This window comes from Anoplopoma fimbria, chromosome 4 (assembly GCF_027596085.1).
Source record: "Anoplopoma fimbria isolate UVic2021 breed Golden Eagle Sablefish chromosome 4, Afim_UVic_2022, whole genome shotgun sequence".
NCBI classification, from domain to species: domain Eukaryota; kingdom Metazoa; phylum Chordata; class Actinopteri; order Perciformes; family Anoplopomatidae; genus Anoplopoma; species Anoplopoma fimbria.
This window is the reverse complement of record NC_072452.1, coordinates 15,231,638-15,252,715: the sequence shown is the minus strand read 5'-3', so window position 1 is coordinate 15,252,715 and position 21,078 is coordinate 15,231,638. Positions and strand designations below refer to the sequence as shown.

The 21,078-nt window shown below is 33.8% G+C and overlaps 1 protein-coding gene across 1 annotated transcript; it reads left to right on the top strand.

Annotated features, from left to right (window-relative positions):
• Positions 1-2,567: 2,567 nt before the first annotated feature.
• Positions 2,568-11,087, top strand: LOC129089955 (zinc finger protein ubi-d4-like). The gene is made up of 11 exons (XM_054597390.1): positions 2,568-2,636; positions 4,729-4,889; positions 5,084-5,191; positions 5,428-5,624; positions 6,112-6,204; positions 6,296-6,380; positions 6,834-6,968; positions 7,621-7,752; positions 7,892-8,006; positions 8,642-8,721; positions 9,368-11,087. Exons 1-11 carry the CDS (start codon positions 2,605-2,607, stop codon positions 9,451-9,453), a joined length of 1,224 nt encoding a protein of 407 aa, XP_054453365.1. The 5' UTR covers positions 2,568-2,604; the 3' UTR covers positions 9,454-11,087.
• The last annotated feature ends 9,991 nt before the right edge of the window (positions 11,088-21,078 follow it).

Here is a 21,078-nt window from a genome sequence, read left to right as displayed (position 1 = left end):
AAAAAAAGTATCGTCATATGTTGTATCCGCCATCAGAAGACAGTTTCCAGAAGAAGGAGGACTTTACAAAGGATTTGAATGGTTAATTAATTTGGGGGACAATCAATGAAATTAATCATAATGTTTAATTTATACACTTAATTTGGCCCGTGTTGGAACTAAAATCTTTAGGAGCATTGCTCAAAACGCCTACTTTTTCCTCTGGATTTTCCCATACAGTCCTGAATTAACTTTGTATGTAACAGAAAACTAGCTAAAGTAAAAAATACTCCTTCTTGCCCCTTATGGTGTTACCATGTAGCCATAACAGCCTCTGAAAGATGTAGTTAGTCGAGGTGCAACTAGCTTTTTTATATTCTGTTGAGTAATTCAATGTACCTTTATACCGTCCAATGCAGTGTATCACCGCATTTTTAGCTACTGCTAACTTCCAATGCTCGTCCCTAGAAGGGCCTTTAAAATAACAAATATAAAACTATGTGGCATATTTTTTCAGGGGCCTGTAACGGTCGCACCATGGGGCCTGGCCATGTCAACACTTGGCATTTATATATATAATTGATTAGTGTCAATGTGTACAGATTGACTGTTTTTTAAACATGTTTGTCAAATTTAAGACCAGGGTCCAGCATCAGACCTGGATATTTCACCTTTTAAAATCTGTAAAGTAGTAGGCCTAACTATTACTGTAAAATAGTGTTAAGTAACGTAACAATATTTGCAGAATAATACAAAGTAGCACAAAATGCATCAATCCCAATAAACGTAGCCTAACGTAACCTCACAATTAACATTATACAGTTTGATTCCAGCACTGCTCGCTGGGTTGTGCTCAGTAAACGTCCTGTAGCCTATCACAGACAGATTACTGTTTGCAAACATTAGCAACCAAACATAGTTCGATTCATGTTTTAACGTCTAAATTAAGCTGCAAATTCAAATTAAGAAAGAAGCAGTTGTAGCATTCTGTTGACTTTGATTTTACTCACCAGTCTGCTGAGCGTCAGGTCGACTGTCTGTGTGAATTAAAATATTTTCATCCAGGACTGTCTTCCTCAACTCACAGACGAACAGACAGAGAGAGAGACAGACAAACAGAGAAGAGAGGAGTCTTCTCTGTTTGTCTGTCTCTCTCTCTGTCTGTTCGTCTGTCTCTCACATGATCCATCAGGAACCCTTCTTAGAGCTGGAGGTGAGTCTATCTCTGGGTACTTGATAAGAGTCAACGGAGCTATGACATATGTTTAATATCTAGCTGCTCCCCGATGAAAGCATGTCTATACAATTATGAGGAAAAACAATTAATAACTACTATTTATGAATCTGAAGACATGTTTATCCTTCAGTTATCCATCATCAACTTTTCAAAGACAAGACATCTTTCAATATGCAGGAAATAATGTCAGATACATCAATGCAAACCTGACTGCTGCCTAAAGCCTACTGTGAATGCACTAATGTTTGACTCAGAAATAGAAATAACAGCTAAGGACAAGGACAGCTATGGACAGATAACGGTAAAGATAGACACAACTGTTATGTTCACAAGTAGAGGAAGATAAGTGTTATTATAAATATTATATAAATAAGTATAAAAAGCACCAATGACCAACAATAAAATAGGAAATAAAACAGTTAAACCTGGCATCACATCGTGACCACATTTTGATGTATTGTCTAGAGCTAGGGACCAAGATGATATTGTTATTTAGTGGGGCACATTCCCTTACAACTTTAAAAGTATTCAAATAACCAACAACAACAACAACAACTGACAAACAGTGAATCTGTACTTTTGGGGCCCCTGATGATGTGGTTCCCTGTGCAGTTGCCCGCTTTGGCAGATTGGTAATCCAGCATTGACTATGTTAGTAAAAATTTTGAATTAGCACTTATTGTATTCATATTAGTTTGTTGCACTTATTGTATTCGTATTAGTTTGTTGCACTTATTGTATTCATATTAGTTTGTTTCTGCACTGTACTTTTGCTCTGGTTTATGCTCTTAGATGCTTGTTTAAGAAAGGAGATGCACTTATGACTTCTGGTGACTAGTAGTTCTCTTGAATACCTATGTTGATACACTTATTGTAAGTCGCTTTGGATAAAAGCGTCTGCAAAATGACTGTAATGTAATGTAATGTAATTAATTGGATTGTTTGTTTTTTTGTCTCTGACTGAGCAATCATATAGGCCCAATAGCACTGAAAGCATCTGAAGCAGGAGTTTTGTAGTACACCTATTGTTTGAAAACAGATTAAGGGGTATCTGTAATATACAATCATGTGGACCTTTTCATAAAATACTGCCTTTCCTGCGGCGTTGGCAACTGAAATCAGATACCTGGAGTGCATCAATTACAACTTTCAGCAAGTTTGGGCCTTATGTCTGAAAAGTAGAAGTTAAGAGATTTTAATGAAAGAGAGAAGTCGATTAGGAGGTGAACTACGAGCTGTAAAATAATCATCTTATTATCGGTGAAAGTGACGTCACTGCTGATTTTTTTTTAAAGTGCACTTCCTGTCTGTCGCCGTAGGAGGCGGTAACGGCCGCTCACGTCCAGGCGCATGCGCAGTGGCACTTCCCACAACCGCAATAAGCAAACATGGCGGCGGCCGTCGACAGTGTTGTGAAAGTGTAAGTTTACCTTTATTTGTTGTGAGAATAAAACGAGTGGCCAGACAGAGTTGAATGTATAGTTTATGAATAACCACGTGGCTACAGAATGATTTAAGCTGTGACGTTGAAACCCGCCTCGTTAGTCTTCAGCACAGTATTTGTCCCGAGAGAGTAACGTTACCCACTGAGCTAATGCTAGCTGGTTAGCTTGTTAGCAGATCTAAATGAGGCGAGCCCATTGTGAGCTGTGTGTTAGGCACCTCTCCCCTCTAACACAGCCACAGGGGGGGTTAAGGTACAATGTAATATAACTGTTGATAGCCAGCTGCCTGCAGGTGAACGACAGAGTTCATTTAGCAGAAACCTGTAAGCTTGGCGGGGGCTTTGTTGTGACGAAAGGCTCGCTAACAATCAACCTTTTGTTCTGACATCCCTCCATCCTTACTGGTGCACACTGTGGTGAAGCCAGGCTTGGTCTGCTGGTGATGCATGTGGAGATATGGTAACAGTCGGATCATCAGTATGTGAGCAGGCTGGTTGTTACAATGCGACAGATTTCCGAGAACAAACCCTGTGTTTGTGAGGAGCGAGACACACTCGTGCACCGTGGTGGTTGTTCAGTCTGGTTACGTTACCACGAAAATGGCTGCCGTGTTATACTTGTGGGAATGTTAAATGCTAAAAATATCAAAGACAAATCCATGTGGTTGAAGTGAGAGTCAAGATTTATGCTACAACATGCAAACAAAGTAACCAGAAAAGCCTTTTATAGTGATTGCACTGTGGTGTTTTTCTTTGTTCCCCAGCTTAACATTGTGTTAGTGTAACACACTAAGGAGACCTTTCACACGGTTAAATGTTCTCATCCACGTTTTTCTATAAGTCAAATGTTCACTTCAATGTTAGCTGTGTCAATGTGTTGAAATCACCCATGTTTATAGCCTACTGGTGTGGCACTCCTCATGTGTATCTCAGCCTTTTACCATTCAAACTGCATTCGTCCCCCATTCATTCTTTTGCAATTTCAATAGCAAAGAAAGCCCTTACCAAATCCCGTATAATGTTAGTTTATATCACGATACACTCGTGCCCTGAGAACATGGAGATGATCCGGTGCATTTTTACAAAAGCCAATGTGTGTGATCACATATTCAAAGTTTAGGTTACTGCGACACATACAGTACCAGTCAAAAGTTTGGACACACCTTCTCATTCAACTACTTTGAAGAATCTAAAATACAAAACATATTCTGGTTTGTTGAGCATTTGTTTGTTTACCACATAATTCCATATGTGTTCCTTCATAGTTTGGATGTCTTCAATATTAATCTACAATGTAGAAAAAAATAAAGATAAAGAAAAACCATTGAATGAGAAGGTGTGTCCAAACTTTTGACTGGTACTGTACATTCAAGAAAATGTGTTTTAAATGTGAACATAAGTTTTATTGCGAATGTATCCCTTTTCACATAGGTATAGTGTTGCCCAGGCTGATATTATTATTGCATCTATATAAGTATAAGTATCTGTTTGTATGTTGGCAGATTTGTAACAAAAAATGGTTGGAAAGATATTTATTAAAGTAAAAACAGTGTTACGTATTTGATTGTCCAGAGGGCAATTCAAAGTTTATTTTTTCTCAACTGAAAAATGTCTCACTAAGTAAATGCCTTGGTCATTATTCCTTAAAAACACACGGTGGTCTTTATGGGGGGAAAACTGTCTTGAATTTGATGCATTTCAGGGCTACAGAAAAAAACAGTACGTGACTAGTAAATTGTCAACTACTCTTCACGTGATCATAATGAACTTTGGTTCTCAAATTCAAGGGATTGTTATCTTTGTATGTAGTGTTTTATTTAAATAAACCAAAGCAAAGAAATCTATGTAGGAGGATTCAGAATTAAACTTGAACACAACAAGGCTATTTTAAGATTGAAAAGTACAACAGTAGTTTGGATTGCATATTTGTGAGAATGCATACACAGTTACAAATGCATCTTGATTACATTACATAGCTTAATTTGCAATATTTATCCATCAATGATTATTAACAGTCTATCCTGATCTGTGTTATCTGACCTATCCTTGTTCAACTTTCTCATTTCAGACTGGGAGAGCAGTATTACAGAGATGCCATGGAGCAGTGTCATAGTTACAACGCTCGTTTGTGCGCTGAGCGCAGCATCCTAATGCCTTTCCTGGATTCTCAGACTGGTGTAGCCCAGTCCAACTGTTACATCTGGATGGAGAAGAGACACCGGAGTGCAGGTATATAATGAGTGCGGATGATATAATCAAATCGTTTTACAAATAATCTGTAAAGCATGCTATCTTTACAAAAACAAACCTTTCAAAACATAAAAAGTCCTTTTATTTTCAGAGTTAGGGTAAGTGCCACAGATCACACCAAAACATACTCCTCCTGCTGGTTCTTCTATATGTGCTCTTCTGTGTCTCATCAGGTGTAGCTCCGGGGCAGCTGTACACTTACCCAGCCCGTCGTTGGAGGAAGAAACGCCGTTCTCATCCCCCTGAGGACCCCCGCTTGGCCTTCCCCCCTCTCAAAGCAGGTATCACTTTTGGTGGAACATCTTGTCTCCCATCACAATAACATTCATGTTGGGTTCATTCATCCTCGTAGGATTTTACCAGTAATATTTAGTAAATATATTTAATAAATATCTGTTCATATTTAATTGTAGCAGGTAGAAGGTCCTGTTCTGTTAATTAATGTGGGTATGTTTGTGCGTCTCTCTGATTCGGTGTTCATGTCATGTCATTGCACCGTTTTGCTCGGTGTGTATAGCAGATTTGGAGCTTGGCCTTAAGCGTGAAGCATTGGGGGCAGTGGATGGCAGCAGTCTGGAGGCCCTACTGAAGGGGGAGCCCCTTGACAGGAGGAGCGGAGTGTCGGACGTTCGAGGCCCTGAGGAAGACTCGGCAGCTGTGGAGCCTGCTGCCACCTCGGCAACCACTCACACGTCCTCTGGGCGTGTTCGCAAGGTGAAGCTCAAAGCTGGCTAAACACTCCTTTTTTCTGCCAATGCAACTGATATTCAGTACAACTTATGGATAAAACAAACATTGAGCAACTCTTAAAGGATTTCATTCTTTAAGGAAATTCTTGTACGATGATGTTGTTGCTAGAGCACAGGACAAAGGACAGGGATGGATTTAGATTGTATTACAATTGTCTGGTTTTAGATGAGTCTGGTAGTCCTAAAGTTTTGTTTCATTTTCTTTGTTAGTTAGTAAAGAACCTTATTTCAGAAAGTCAGTCCCAAGGCAGGATGGAATTCTTCTCCCAATCATGTCTGTCTTATTTTACATAGTTAACATTGATGTCAATATGAATGACAGAAATGGAAGAAACAGTGAAACAACTTTGATGCAAGTTCTTCCCAAGCAACTCTTAATGTAAGGAAAGTAAAATAAGGAAGAGTTCATAAATTCAATAAAGTGAGATCTAATCCAGACCTTCTCACTACAGAGAGTCCTGGACCACGACGACTACTTGGACGACCTCGATGATGATGACTTTGAGGATGAGACCCCGAAGCGACGAGGCAAGAGCAAGTCCAAGGTAAGTGCCTGTTCTTCTTCTGCAGTCAGTTCCCCGTGGAATTGATGTTTCCGGAGTGTACAATGTGTCAACTGTTAAATGGGTTCTATAGGGGCGCAGTGACAAGAATGGAAAGAAAAAACAGGAGGCTGCGGCTGCAGCGCTGGAGGAGAGGGACAAACCCTACGCTTGCGACAGTGAGTAGAAGCTTCCTTTGCAAGGTCCATGTGTTTTGTCATGCATGTCAGCAAGAGAGGCTTTTGCTTTTTCTCCTGAGAGACAAAAACAGGCCTGCAGCCATTTATGGTGTGATCTGAAAGACCCCACCTGGAACTTAAATTTGACAAGATAGAAATGCGATTCCAAATGCGATTTTCCTTTTTTCCTTTTTTTTTTTTATTCTGATATGCTGCTCCGTGTGTGCTCTGTAACTTCTTGCTGGCCACATCTTACTGTGCAAAATTTCCCCTCTGCTGTATGACTTTCCTACTAGCGCGTCAGCCAAATATTAACAATCTGAAAATAAAATAAAGCCGGTTGTCGGGTGATGTACGGTATAGTTTTGTGGTTCCATCTGGGCCTTTTTGGACGGTGGTTAGCATTAGCCGCCATCACTTTAACACTTCTTTATGACCGTGTGTGTGTGTCAGTCTGTGGAAAGCGCTACAAGAACCGACCTGGCCTGAGCTACCACTATACACACTCTCACCTGGCCGAGGAGGAGGGCGAGGACCGCGAGGAGATCGAGGCACCACCCACTCCTCGCCAGCCTGAGGAGCAGAAGAGTGAGTCACACTCTAGTGCTGAGAGAGAGACAGAGAGAGAGGGAAGGGAGGTTTGGTTGCATGCCATGTAGCATGTGTGTGTTTGTACAAGGGAAGTCTCTCTCTCATTTTTTTTTTTTTTTTTTTTTTTAAACACTCTTATAATTTTTTGATTTTCATGTTTTTAAATCCCAAATTTGGGATTAGACTCAGTGTTCCCAACTGATTGCTTGCACAGTTGGGATTCCTGGCTTTTTTCAAAAGCATTTCATTCATTTTTTTCCCTTTCCCCCTCCAACATATCCATCGCATTTCTGTTTTTTTTTTTTGTGCACGCGACAGCGTGTTAGCAAATCCAATCAACAAGTGCGTTTTGTCAGTTGTCACTCATTCATTTGTTTAGATCATGAGTTAGATACATCATCAAACAGTTACCAAGATAGAGAGGTGGTGTTTGTCTGATGCGGCATGAACAACTTTGTAAAACTGTGTTTTAAAGTTTAAAGTATTTCATTTATAAACTGTATTTTACTACCGTTAGACCAACAGCAACATGTTCATCTGGGAGAAGATAGTTCTCCCAGATTCTCCCATTTAGTTCATCCTCCTTAATAACTCAATTTAGAGTGTTTTAATGTGCACTGAATGGTTTCTTCACTCATTCTCCTCTCAGCAACTAAGAAGGGTCCCAATGGTCTGGCACTGCCCAACGATTACTGTGACTTCTGTCTGGGAGACTCCACTTTAAACCAGAAGACTGGCCAATCAGAAGGGCTGGTGTCCTGCTCAGACTGTGGACGCTCAGGTATGAACTTGAAATGTCTCTTTCATTACCAATTGACTGTTCGCTAAATGCCCCGTAGTTACTGTTGCTATGCCTGTCAAGTTTTCTATTCTTGCATCTTCCCTGACAACATTTCTCCCATATCCTCTCCTTCCTGCAGGCCACCCAACATGCCTTCAGTTCACACCAGTGATGATGGCTGCAGTAAAGACCTACCGCTGGCAGTGCATAGAGTGCAAGTGCTGCAACGTTTGTGGCACCTCAGAGAATGATGAATGATGTAGGTTATTTATTTATATAAATATTTATATATATATATATAAAATAAATAAATAAATATATTTATTTATATATTTATTAAATAAATATATATATACACACACACACACACACACACACACACACACACACACACACACACACACACACATTTCCCCCATTTTACAGCAGCTCATGAAACAAAGTAAGAAGTTGTTTCACCTGTTTTTGTTTGCATTCATCAATCCAAAATTTGCCCCCATTGAGTCAAATGCCTATATCTTCAAAGAATGTGAATGTCAAACATCGAGCAAAGCCTGCAACAAGATTACAGCAAGTTGGTTGTCAAGAGAAATACATGTGCCTCAGACAAGTTGGATCTGCTACTACAAGAGAATTCTCATTCTCATTGAAAAACGGCACCCTAAATTGTACATCAGACTTCTCGTATATAATGAATTGAGTTATTCTAAGTTAAAATGAAATAACTACATCTAAGAATAAAATTGCATTTAAAATTGTTAAGTGTCACTAACACTGCAGCTATCAGCTGGAGTCTTCTTCATCAACACAACTGTTTCCCTTTCTCTGCTTGTCTGATTTTCTTTCTGTCTAATCAGTAGACTGAACATGATGTTGTGTTTTTGTAGGACCAACTGCTGTTCTGTGATGACTGTGACCGAGGCTACCACATGTACTGTCTAAGTCCCCCCATGACTGAACCACCAGAGGGTAAGCTAATACTGCAGAAGTTAACAGCCTCGAAGGACATGTTGTTATACATCCCTGATATCATCACTTGGTTGAATGATACTTGGTTACTTCTCACAGTATATATCCAAGGTCGCCTTCATGGCATCCCCAACCTATCTGGTCTGATCTGTTCTTGTATTATTTAATCATTTCATTTGACGGTTGTCTTCATAATTTTTTTGGGGGGCTTGATAGTAGCGGTGTAACAGACTTTAATCTGTTGAACTGTGTTGCCTATGGATCCCCCCTCATGGTTTGGCATGCATGTGAACCCGCTGATTAATTTTACAGTGTAACCATAACAGTGTAAAATAAAGTCTTACTCCCAATTGAATAATACTACATTGTGAACAACAAATCAATGTTGAAATCGACAGGAGCAGAGCTAGTAAATTTGGCAGCACCGTGCTATGAAGTAACAAAGCTAACATACAGAGGTTCCATTCAGTTACATTATGATGCTTTCAGCTCTGTTAAAAAATCGAGTATTGATCAAAGTTATCATGATTTGTTCCACAGGTGTAAAAATACACCAACAGTCAAGCATCCCTGTGAGAATATATGTATTGGTTAAGTCTGTGTTTAGGAATGAACCTAGACTCACTGTGTTTTATATATTGTACAGGGAGCTGGAGCTGCCACCTGTGCCTGGTTCTGTTGAAGGACAAAGCCTCCATATACCAGCAGAACCAGAGCTCCACCCCTGAGTGACATCATATCAACATGTCCTGCCCCGATGGAAACATCAGACCTCCTCTCAGTCCAGAGCACCAGGTTCTGTCCAGATGTAGCTGAGCAAGATCGCAGATCAGCTTTAAAAGTCATAATATCTCCAGTTACAGTGGGGGGATCAGTCAACATGGGAATCAAACTATCACTACCAACCTGCCTGCAAAACCCCTGCGGCTTGCCATCAAACACATACATATTGTGAGTATATACAGTATAGACACACTCTCTTCTGGACTGTTACACACACTAGATACAGAGAAAGAGAGCATGCAGTAACCACAGCAACCGCTGTCTTCATGGGAGCTCCCAGGAGCCAACGGATTAGCATCACAGCTAATTGTCTGCACGCTTTAACACTCAAAGACACAGTGTGGACTGTTGAGACAACACAGTTTTTTTTCTGCCAAATTATCTATTTTTACTCCCTGAATGTGGGAGAAAGAAAGAAAAAAAAAAATTACCACTTATACGGTCGGGGAATATAATAATAATTATTATTACTACTATTGTTATTGTTATGGTTACTAGTGGACTTTTGTAGTGGCATTTGTTTGTGTACTTTTGTCTGATCCATTGGAGCGTTAATCTTTTAAAGAGGTAACCCTGAGGGGAGCCTGTCAGTGCCAAGGTCCATCATCACAAGAAATACACGCAACATTGACCCATGGAGTTTATCATAACCACGTCAACCATCTTTGTTTCATTTTAAATCAGTGGGTCAAAGATGGTTAAAAAAAAGTCTTAATTTTTTCCCCACAAAAATCTTTGGCTTTGACTCGTTAAGCTGTTAGCACAAAACCTTTGGCCTTGCTTCTCTAGAGTTGAACCAATACCAACTTTTCATCTTTGATTCTGTTACTGGTTGGATCAGTTACTTTAACCAAACACTATACAACAGAGCATATTAGTAGGTTGTTAATAATTTGGACTCACGATGAGACAGAAACATTTTGTGAAATGCCTGTCTTCATGTTATTTCTCCATCAGACAGAGTTAACATTGTCTTATTTTGAAAAAAAATTGCTTTTGATTAGTCAGATAATGCTTTTTTTTTTCCTGAAGAAACTGACCAATACATGAAACTAGTAATCATTAAGGTGCATCCTCTTCTTTAAAGATGTTTTGTGCTAGCTTTTAAGAAACAGTTTTTATCAGTGACATCACCCTTCACAAGTCAACAGCTGCTGTCAAACTGATGACACCGAATAATTTATAGACTGTAGCTGCTTTTATCATTTGTCACACTGAGGCAGATTTGCATGCGGATTGCACCTGTATGAATGCACACACACTCACACCACAAATGTTTTTTTTGTTGTCTTTTTTTTTTTTACATTTTATATTACCTGATATTCCATTGGTATTGGGAGTTTTTTCTAGTAGAATTTTGTAAAGTCTATGGTATAGCAAACACTTCAATATAGCTCCTAATGCATTCTATGTACTGTATTGACTTTTTCTATTTTTGTTATGACTGTGACATGTTTGGATTTATTTGATTATTCTGATATGTCAGACCTCCATTATGAGTATTTGTAAAATGATGTACTTTGTTGTACTATTTTTATTTTTTACATTTCTTTGGTATCAAAGCCAATTTAGCCTGACTGAAATAAAATCACTTTGAATTACATGTTCATTGTAATTGTTTTACATAATAATTAATAGACAGTAAAAGTATTGTGTTGCGTCTGTGGTGGTGGCTCGGCTTGTGTACATCCACACTCCCAACTCATTTTAAGCAAGTCTTAAGTATCAAGTCTGTTCACACAGAAAAATGGGACAAACATAAACAAAGTAAACGGACGGATTATTCACAGCTGTGAAATGTTTCTCATAAAATGTGGATGATGATGATTGACAAGCCACAACAAAGTCAGAAATATAAGTATTAAATCTTTGGAAAAACATCTTGAGGCTTAACACTTTGTGTATGTAGTTTGCAAAAAGTCATAAAAAGTCATAGTATAGTATGTCGAAAAAAGTCATAGTATAGTATGTCGAAAAAGTCATAGGATGTCGAACAAAATAAAGTCATAGTATAGTATGTCGAAAAAGTCATAAAGTCATAGTATAATCGAACAAAAAAAAGTCATAGTATAGTATGTTGAAAATAATAAAAGTCATAGTATAGTATAAAGTCATAAAAAAGTCTTAGTATAATATGTCGAAAATAATAAAAAGTCATAGTATAGTATGTCGAAAAAAATCATTAAAAAGTTATAGTATAGTATACTGAAAGATTTTATAGTATAATGTCGAAAGATATAGTCATAGTATAGTAGAAAAAAATCATTAAAAAGTTATAGTATAGTATACTGAAAGATTTTATAGTATAATATATCAAAAAAGTAATTATACTACATTGAAAAAAATCATAAAAAAGTCATAGTATAGTATGTTGAAAAAAGTCATAGAATAGTATGTCGAAAAAATCATAAATAAAGTCATAGTATAATATGTCGAAAAAAAAAGTCAGTATAGTATGTTGAAAAAAATAAAAAGTCATAGTATAGTATGTCGAAAGATCATAAAAAAGTTTTAGTATAATATGTCGAAAATAATAAAAAGTCATAGTATAGTATGTCGAAAAAATCATAAAAAAAGTTATAGTATAGTATGTAGAAAAAGTCATAGGATAGTATGTCGAAAAAAGTCATAGTATAGTATGTCGAAAAAAGTCATAGTATAGTATGTCGAAAAAAAAATAATAAAAAGTCATAGTATAGTATGTCGAACAAAAAAAGTCATAGTATAGTATGTCGAAAAAAGTCATAGTATAGTATGTCAAAAAAGTCATAGTATAGTATGTCGAACAAAATAAAGTCATAGTATAGTATGTCGAAAAAATCATAAAAAAGTCATAGTATAGTAGTCATAAAAAAGTCATAGTATAAAGTCGAAAAAAGTCATATATAGTATGTCGAAAAAAGTCATAGTATAGTATGTCGAAAAAAGTCATAGTATAGTATGTCGAAAAAATCATAAAAAAGTTATAGTATAGTATGTAGAAAAAGTCATAGTATAGTATAGAAAAAGTCATAGTATAGTCTGTAGAAAAAGTCATAGGATAGTATGTCGAAAAAAAATAGTATCATGTAGAAAAAAGTCATAGTATAGTATGTCGAAAAAATAAAAAGTCATAGTATAGTATGTTGTCATAGTATAGTATGTTGAAAATAATAAAAGTCATAGTATAGTATGTCGAAAGATCATAAAAAAGTCTTAGTATAATATGTCGAAAATAATAAAAAGTCATAGTATAGTATGTCATAGTATAGTATGTTGAAAATAAAAAAAGTCATAGTATAAAAAGTTATAGTATATAGTATAAAAAGTCATAGTATAATGTCGAAAAAAATCATTAAAAAGTTATAGTATAGTATGAAAGATTTTATAGTATAATATATCAAAAAAGTAATATTATACTACATTGAAAAAAATCATAAAAAAGTCATAGTATAGTATGTTGAAAAAGGTCATAGAATAGTATGTCGAAAAAATCATAAATAAAGTCATAGTATAATATGTCGAAAAAAGTCAGTATAGTATGTTGAAAAAAATAAAAAGTCATAGTATAGTATGTCGAAAGATCATAAAAAAGTTTTAGTATAATATGTCGAAAATAATAAAAAGTCATAGTATAGTATGTCGAAAAAATCATAAAAAAAGTTATAGTATAGTATGTAGAAAAAGTCATAGGATAGTATGTCGAAAAAAGTCATAGTATAGTATGTCGAAAAAAGTCATAGTATAGTATGTCGAAAATAATAAAAAAGTCATAGTATAGTATGTCGAAAAAAGTCATAGTATAGTATGTCGAAAAAAGTCATAGTATAGTATGTCAAAAAAATCATAATAAAGTCATAGTATAGTATGTCAAAAAAATCATAAAAAAGTCATAGTATAGTATGTCGAAAAAAGTCATAAAGTCATAGTATAATATGTCGAAAAAAGTCATAGTATAGTATGTCGAAAAAAGTCATAGTATAGTATGTCGAAAAAATCATAAAAAAGTTATAGTATAGTATGTAGAAAAAGTCATAGTATAGTATGTAGAAAAAGTCATAGTATAGTATGTAGAAAAAGTCATAGGATAGTATGTCGAAAAAAATCATAGTATAGTATGTAGAAAAAAGTCATAGTATAGTATGTCGAAAATAATAAAAAGTCATAGTATAGTATGTCGAAAAAAGTCATAGTATAGTATGTTGAAAATAATAAAAGTCATAGTATAGTATGTCGAAAGATCATAAAAAAGTCTTAGTATAATATGTCGAAAATAATAAAAAGTCATAGTATAGTATGTCGAAAAAAGTCATAGTATAGTATGTCGAAAAAATTCAAGGTATAGTATGTCGAAAAAAGTCATTAAAAAGTTATAGTATAGTATACTGAAAGATTTTATAGTATAATATATCAAAAAAGTAATATTATACTACATTGAATTTTAAAAAAAAAAAGTCATAGTATAGTATGTCGAAAAAAATTAAAAGTCATAGTATAGTATGTCGAAAAAAGTCATAGTATAGTATGTCGAACAAAATCATCAAAAAGTCATAGTATATTATGTCGAAAAAAGTCATAGTATAGTATGTCGAAAAAATCATAAAAAAGTCAGTATAGTATGTCGAAAAAAGTCATAGTATAGTATTTCGAAAAAGTCATAAATAAAGTCATAGTATAGTATGTCGAAAAAAATAAAAAGTCATACTATAGTATGTAGAAAAAAAAAAGTCATTGTATAGTTTGTCGAAAGAAGTCATAGTATAGTATGTCGAAAAAGTCAAACAAAAGTCATAGTATAGTGTCTAAAAAGTAAAAGGAAGTCTTAGTATAATATGTTGAAAAGAATCATAAAAAGTCATAATATAGTATGTCGAAAAAAATTAAAAGTCATAGTATAGTATGTCGAAAAAATCATAAAAAGGTTATATTATAGTATGTAGAAAAAAAAAAAGTCATAGTATAGTATGTCATAGTATAAAAAATAAAAAGTCATAGTATAGCATGTCGAAAAAAGTCATAGTATAGTATGTCGAAAATAATCTATAAAAAAGTCATAGTATAGTATGTCGGTAAAAAAAAAAAAAAAAGTCATAGTATCATCGAAAAAAGTCATAGTATAGTATGTCGAAAAAAATAAAAAGTAAAAGTATAGTATGTCGAAAAAAGTCATAGTATAGTATGTCGAAAAAAATAAAAAGTCATAAAAAGTCATAGCATAGTGTGTCGAAAAAAGTCATAGTATAGTATGTCGAAAAAAGTGATAAAAAGTCACAGTATAGTATGTCGAAAAAATCATAAAAAGGTTATATTATAGTATGTAGAAAAAGTCATAGGATAGTATGTCGAAAAAAGTCATAGTATAGTATGTCGAAAAAAGTCATAGTATAGTATGTCGAAAATAATAAAAAGTCATACTATAGTATGTTGAAAAAAGTCATAGTATGTCGAAAAAAGTCATAGTATAGTATGTCGAAAAAAGTCATAGTATAGTATGTCGAAAAAAGTCAAGGTATAGTATGTCGAAGAAAGTCATTAAAAAGTTATAGTATAGTATACTGAAAGATTTTATAGTATAATATATCAAAAAAGTAATATTATACTACATTGAAAAAATCATAAAAAAGTCATAGTATAGTATGTCGAAAAAAATAAAGTCATACTATAGTATGTCGAAAAAAGTCATAGTATAGTATGTCGAAAAAATCATAAAAAAGTCACAGTATAGTATGTCGAAAGAAGTCATAGTATAGTATGTCGAAAAAGTCATACAAAAGTCATAGTATAGTGTCTAAAAAGTAAAAGGAAGTCTTAGTATAATATGTTGAAAAGAATCATAAAAAGTCATAATATAGTATGTTGAAAAAAAACAAAAGTCATAGTATAGTATGTAGAAAAAATCATAAAAAAGTCATAGTATAGTATGTCGGAAAAAAAAAGTCATAGTATAGTATGTCGGAAAAAAATAAAAGTCATAGTATAGCATGTCGAAAAAAGTCATAGTATAGTATGTCGAAAAAATCATAAAAAAGTCATAGTATAGTATGTCGGAAAAAAAAAAGTCATAGTATAGCATGTCGAAAAAAGTCATAGTATAGTATGTCGAAAAAAATAAAAAGTAAAAGTATAGTATGTCGAAAAAAGTCATAGTATAGTATGTCGAAAAAAAAAAGTATTAGTAAAAAAATAAAAAGTCATAAAAAGTCATAGCATAGTGTGTCGAAAAAAGTCATAGTATAGTATGTCGAAAAAAGTGATAAAAAGTCACAGTATAGTATGTCGAAAAAATCTTAAAAAAGTCATAGTATAGTATGTCGAAAGAATCATAAAAAAGTCATAGTATAGTATGTTGAAAAAAGTCATAGTATAGTATGTTGAAAAAAGTCATAAAAAGTCATAGTATAGTATGTCGAAAAAGTCATAAAAAAGTCATAGTATAGTATGTTGAAAAAAGTCATAGTATAGTATGTCGAAAAAAATAAAAAGTCATAGTATAGTATGTCAAAAAAGTTATAAAAAAAAGTCATAGTATAGTATGTCGAAAAAAATAAAAAGTCATAGTATAGTATGTCGTATAGTATGTCGAAAAAGTTATAAGAAAAGTCATAGTATAGTAAGTCGAAAAGGTCATAGTATAGTATGTCGAAAAAAGTCATAGTATAGTATGTCGAAAAAAGTCATAGTATAGATTGTCGAAAAAATCATAAAAAAGTCATAGTATAGTATGTCGAAAAAAGTCATAGTATAGTATGTCGAAAAAGGTCATAGCATAGTATGTCGAAAAAATCATAAAAAAGTCATAGTATAATATGTCGAAAAAAGTCATAGTATAGTATGTCAAAAAAATCATAAAAAAGTCATAGTATAGTATGTAGAAAAAGTTATAAAAAAGTCATAGTATAGTATGTCGAAAAAAGTCATAGTATAGTATGTCGAAAAAAGTCATAGTATAGTATGTCGAAAAAATTATAAAAAAGTCATAGTATAGTATGTCGAAAAAAGTCATAGTATAGTATGTCGAAAAAAGTCATAGTATAGATTGTCGAAAAAATCATAAAAAAGTCATAGTATAGTATGTCGAAAAAAGTCATAGTATAGTATGTCGAAAAAATCATAAAAAAGTCATAGTATAGTATGCCCAAAAAAGTCATTGTATAGTATGTTGAAAAAAATAAAAAGCCATAGTATAGTATGTTGAAAAAAATCAAAAGTCATAGTATAGTATAGTATGTGGAAAAAATTATAAAAAAGTCATAGTATAGTATTTCGAAAATAATAAAAAGTCATAGTTTAGTATGTTGAAAAAATCATAAAAAAGTCATAGTATTATATGCCAAAAAAAGTCATAGTATAGTATGTTGAAAAAAATAAAAAGTCATAGTATAGTATGTTGAAAAAAATAAAGTCATAGTATAGTATGTTGAAAAAAATAAAGTCATAGTATAGTATGTCGAAAAAATCATAAAAAAGTCATAGTATAGTATTTCAAAAAAAGTCATAGTATAGTATGTTGAAAAAATCATAAAAAAGTCATAGTATAGTATATAGAAAAAGTTATAAAAAAAGTCATAGTATACTATGTCGAAAAGGTCATAGTATAGTATGTCGAAAAAAGTCATAGTATAGTATGTCGAAAAAATTATAAAAAAGTCATAGTATAGTATGTCGAAAAAAGTCATAGTATAGTATGTCGAAAAAAGTCATAGTATAGTATGTCGAAAAAATCATAAAAAAGTCATAGTATAGTATGTCGAAAAAAGTCATAGTATAGTATGTCGAAAAAATCATAAAAAAGTCATAGTATAATATGTCGAAAAAAGTCCTTCCTTCCTGACAGCAGCAGGAAGTCCACCACCAGCTCTTTGGTTTTACCAGAGTTGATCTGGAGGCGGTTCTGCAGGCACCATCCTATAAAGTCCTGGTTCAGTTCCCTGTATTCCCTGTCATCACCGGCGGAGATGAGGCCGACGATTGCAGAGTCATCAGAGAACTTTTGCAGGTGGCAGGTAGCAGAGTTGTGTTTGAAGTCCGATGTGTATATGGAGAAGAGGAATGGAGCCAGAACGGTTCCTTGTGGGGCCCCCGTGCTGCAGGACACCAGGTCTGACTCACACTCCCGTATCCTCACATACTGTGGACGGTTGGTGAGGTAGTCCAGGATCCATGCAGTGAGGTGGTGGTCTGCTCCAGCTTGTCCCTCAGAAGCAAAGGCTGGATGGTGTTGAAGGCACTGGAGAAGTCGAAAAACATGACTCTCACAGTGCTTCCAGCCTTTTCCAGGTGAGAAAGTCTCTCTCTTTGTAGCAGGTAGATGACAGCGTCATCCACCCCGATGCCAGATTGGTAGGCGAACTGAAGTGGGTCCAAAGATGAGCTCACCAGGGGGCGGAGGTGCACAAGGACCAGCCTCTCCAGGGTCTTCATCAGGTGGGATGTTAAAGCCACCGGCCTGAAACTGCTGAAGTCCTTGGCCCTCTGGGTCTTTGGTATTGGTACCACGCAGGACGTCTTCCATAGCTGTGGTACCCTCCCCAGCTTCAAGCTCAAGTTGAAGACGTGCTCCACTATCCCGCACAGCTGGTCTGCGCAGGACTTGAGGAGCCTCGAGCTGATGCCGTCTGGACCTGTGGCCTTTCTCACCTTTATCTTCCTCAGTTCTTTAATACCTGAAACTATTTATCATTAAGGTGCATCCTCTTCTGTAAAGATGTTTTGTGCTAGCTTTTAAGAAACAGTTTTTATCAGTGACATCACCCTTCACAAGTCAACAGCTGCTGTCAAACTGATGACACCGAATAATTTATAGACTGTAGCTGCTTTTATCATTTGTCCCACTGAGGCAGATTTGCATGCGGATTGCACCTGTATGAATGCACACACACTCACACCACAAATGTTTTATTTTGTTGTCTTTTTTTACATTTTATATTACCTGATATTCCATTGGTATTGGGAGTTTTTTCTAGGAGAATTTTATAAAGTCTATGGTATAGCAAGCACTTCAATATAGCTCCTAATGCATTCTATGTACTGTATTGACTTTTTCTATTTTTGTTATGACTGTGACATGTTTGGATTTATTTGATTATTCTGATATGTCAGACCTCCATTATGAGTATTTGTAAAATGATGTACTTTGTTGTACTATTTTTATTTTTTACATTTCTTTGGTATCAAAGCCAATTTAGCCTGACTGAAATAAAATCACTGTGAGTTACATGTTCATTGTAATTGTTTTACATAATAATTAATAGACAGTAAAAATATTGTGTTGCGTCTGTGGTGGTGGCTCGGCTTGTGTACATCCACACTCCCAACTCATTTTAAGCAAGTCTTAAGTATCAAGTCTGTTCACACAGAAAAATGGGACGAACATGAAGAAAGCTGTGAAATGTTTCTTATAAAATGTGGATGGTGATTGACAACCCACAACAAAGTCAGAAATACAAGTATTAAATCTTTGGAAAAACATCTTGAGGCTTAACACTTTGTGTATGTAGTTTGCAAAAAATAATGAAAAAGTCATAAAAAGTCATAGTATAGTATGTTGAAAAAATCATAAAAAGTCATAGTATAGTAAGTCGAAAAAAGTAAGAAAAGTCAGAGTATAGTATGTCGAAAAAGTCATAAAAAAGTCATAGTATAGTATGTCGAAAAAGTCATAAAAAAGTCATAGTGTAGTATGTTAAAAAAGTCATAGTAGAATATGTTGAAAAATCATAAAAAAGTCATAGTATAGTATGTCGAAAAAGTCATAGAAAAAGGTATAGTATAGTATATCGGAAAAGTCATAGTATAGTATGTCGAAAAAAGTCATAGTATAGTATGTCGAAAAAATCATAAAAAAGTCATAGTATAGTATGTCGAAAAAAGTCATAGTATAGTATGTCGAAAAAATCATAAAAAAGTCATAGTATAGAATGTCGAAAAAAGTAAAAAAAGTCAGAGTATAGTATGTCGAATAAGTCATGAAAAAAGTCATAGTATAGTATGTCGAAAAAAGTCATAGTATTGTATGTCGAAAAAAGTCATAAAAAGTCAGAGTATAGTATGTCGAAAAAATCTTAAAAAAGTCATAGTATAGTATGTCGAAAAAATCATAAAAAAGTCATAGTATAGTATGTCGAAAAAATCATAAAAAGTATGTTATAAAAAAGTTATAGTATAGTATGTCGAAAAAGTCATAGTATAGTATGTCGAAAAAAGTCATAGTATAGTATGTCGAAAAATCATAAAAAAGTCATAGTATAGTATGTCGAAAAAAGTCATAGTATAGTATGTCAAAAAAATCTTAAAAAAGTCATAGTATAGTATGTCGAAAAAAATAAAAAGTCATAGTATAGTATGTCGAAAAATCATAAAAAGGTCATAGTATAGTACGTCAAAAAAGTTATGAAAAAAGTTGTAGTATAGTATGTCGAAAAAGTCATAGTATAGTGTATCGAAAAAATCATAAAAAAGTCATAGTATAGTATGTCGAAAAGTCATAGTATAGTATGTCGAAAAAGTTATAAAAAAAGTCATAGTATAGTATGTTGAAAAGGTCATAGTATAGTATGTCGAAAAAAATCATAAAAAAGTCATAGTATAGTATGTCGAAAAAAATCATAAAAAAGTCATAGTATAGTATGTCGAAAAAAAGTCATAGTATAGTATGTCGAAAAAAGTCAAAGTATGGTATGTCGAAAAAATCATAAAAACGTTATAGTATAGTATGTCGAAAAAGTTATTAAAAAAGTCATAGTATAGTATGTCGAAAAGGTCATAGTATAGTATGTCGAAAAAAGTCATAGTATAGTATGTCGAAAAAATCATAAAAAAGTCATAGTATAGTATGTCGAAAAAGTTATAAAAAAAAGTCATAGTATATTATGTCGAAATGTCATATTATAGTATGTCGAAAAAATCATAAAAAAGTCATAGTATAGTATGTCGAAAAATGTCATAGTATAGTATGTCAAAAAAAGTCATAAAAAGTCATTGTATAGTATGTCAAAAAAATCTTAAAAAAGTCATAGTATAGTATGTCGAAAAAAATAAAAAGTCATAGTATAGTATGTCGAAAAATCATAAAAAGGTCATAGTATAGTATGTCAAAAAAGTTATAAAAAAGTGTTGAAAAAAGTCATAAAAAAGTATGTCGAAAATCATAAAAAAGTCATAGTATAGTATGTTGAAAAAAGTAAAAAAAGTCATAGTATAGTATGTCGAAAAAAGTCATAAAAAGTCATAGTATAGTATGTCAAAAAATAAAAAAGTCATAGTATAGTATGTCGAAAAAATCATAAAAAGGTCATAGCATAGTATGCCTAAAAGTCTGTAGTATAGTATGTCGAAAAAAGTCATAGTATAGTATGTCGAAAAAAGTCATAGTATAGAATGTCGAAAAAATCATAGAAAAGTCATAGTATAGTATGTCGAAAAATGTCATAGTATAGTATGTCGAAAAAAGTCATAGTATAGTATGTCGAAAAAAGTCATAGTATAGTATGTCGAAAAAGTCATAAAAGTCATAGTATAGTATGTCAAAAAAGTCATAAAAAAGTCATAGTATAGTATGTCGAAAAAGTCATAGTATAGTATTGAAAAATCATAAAA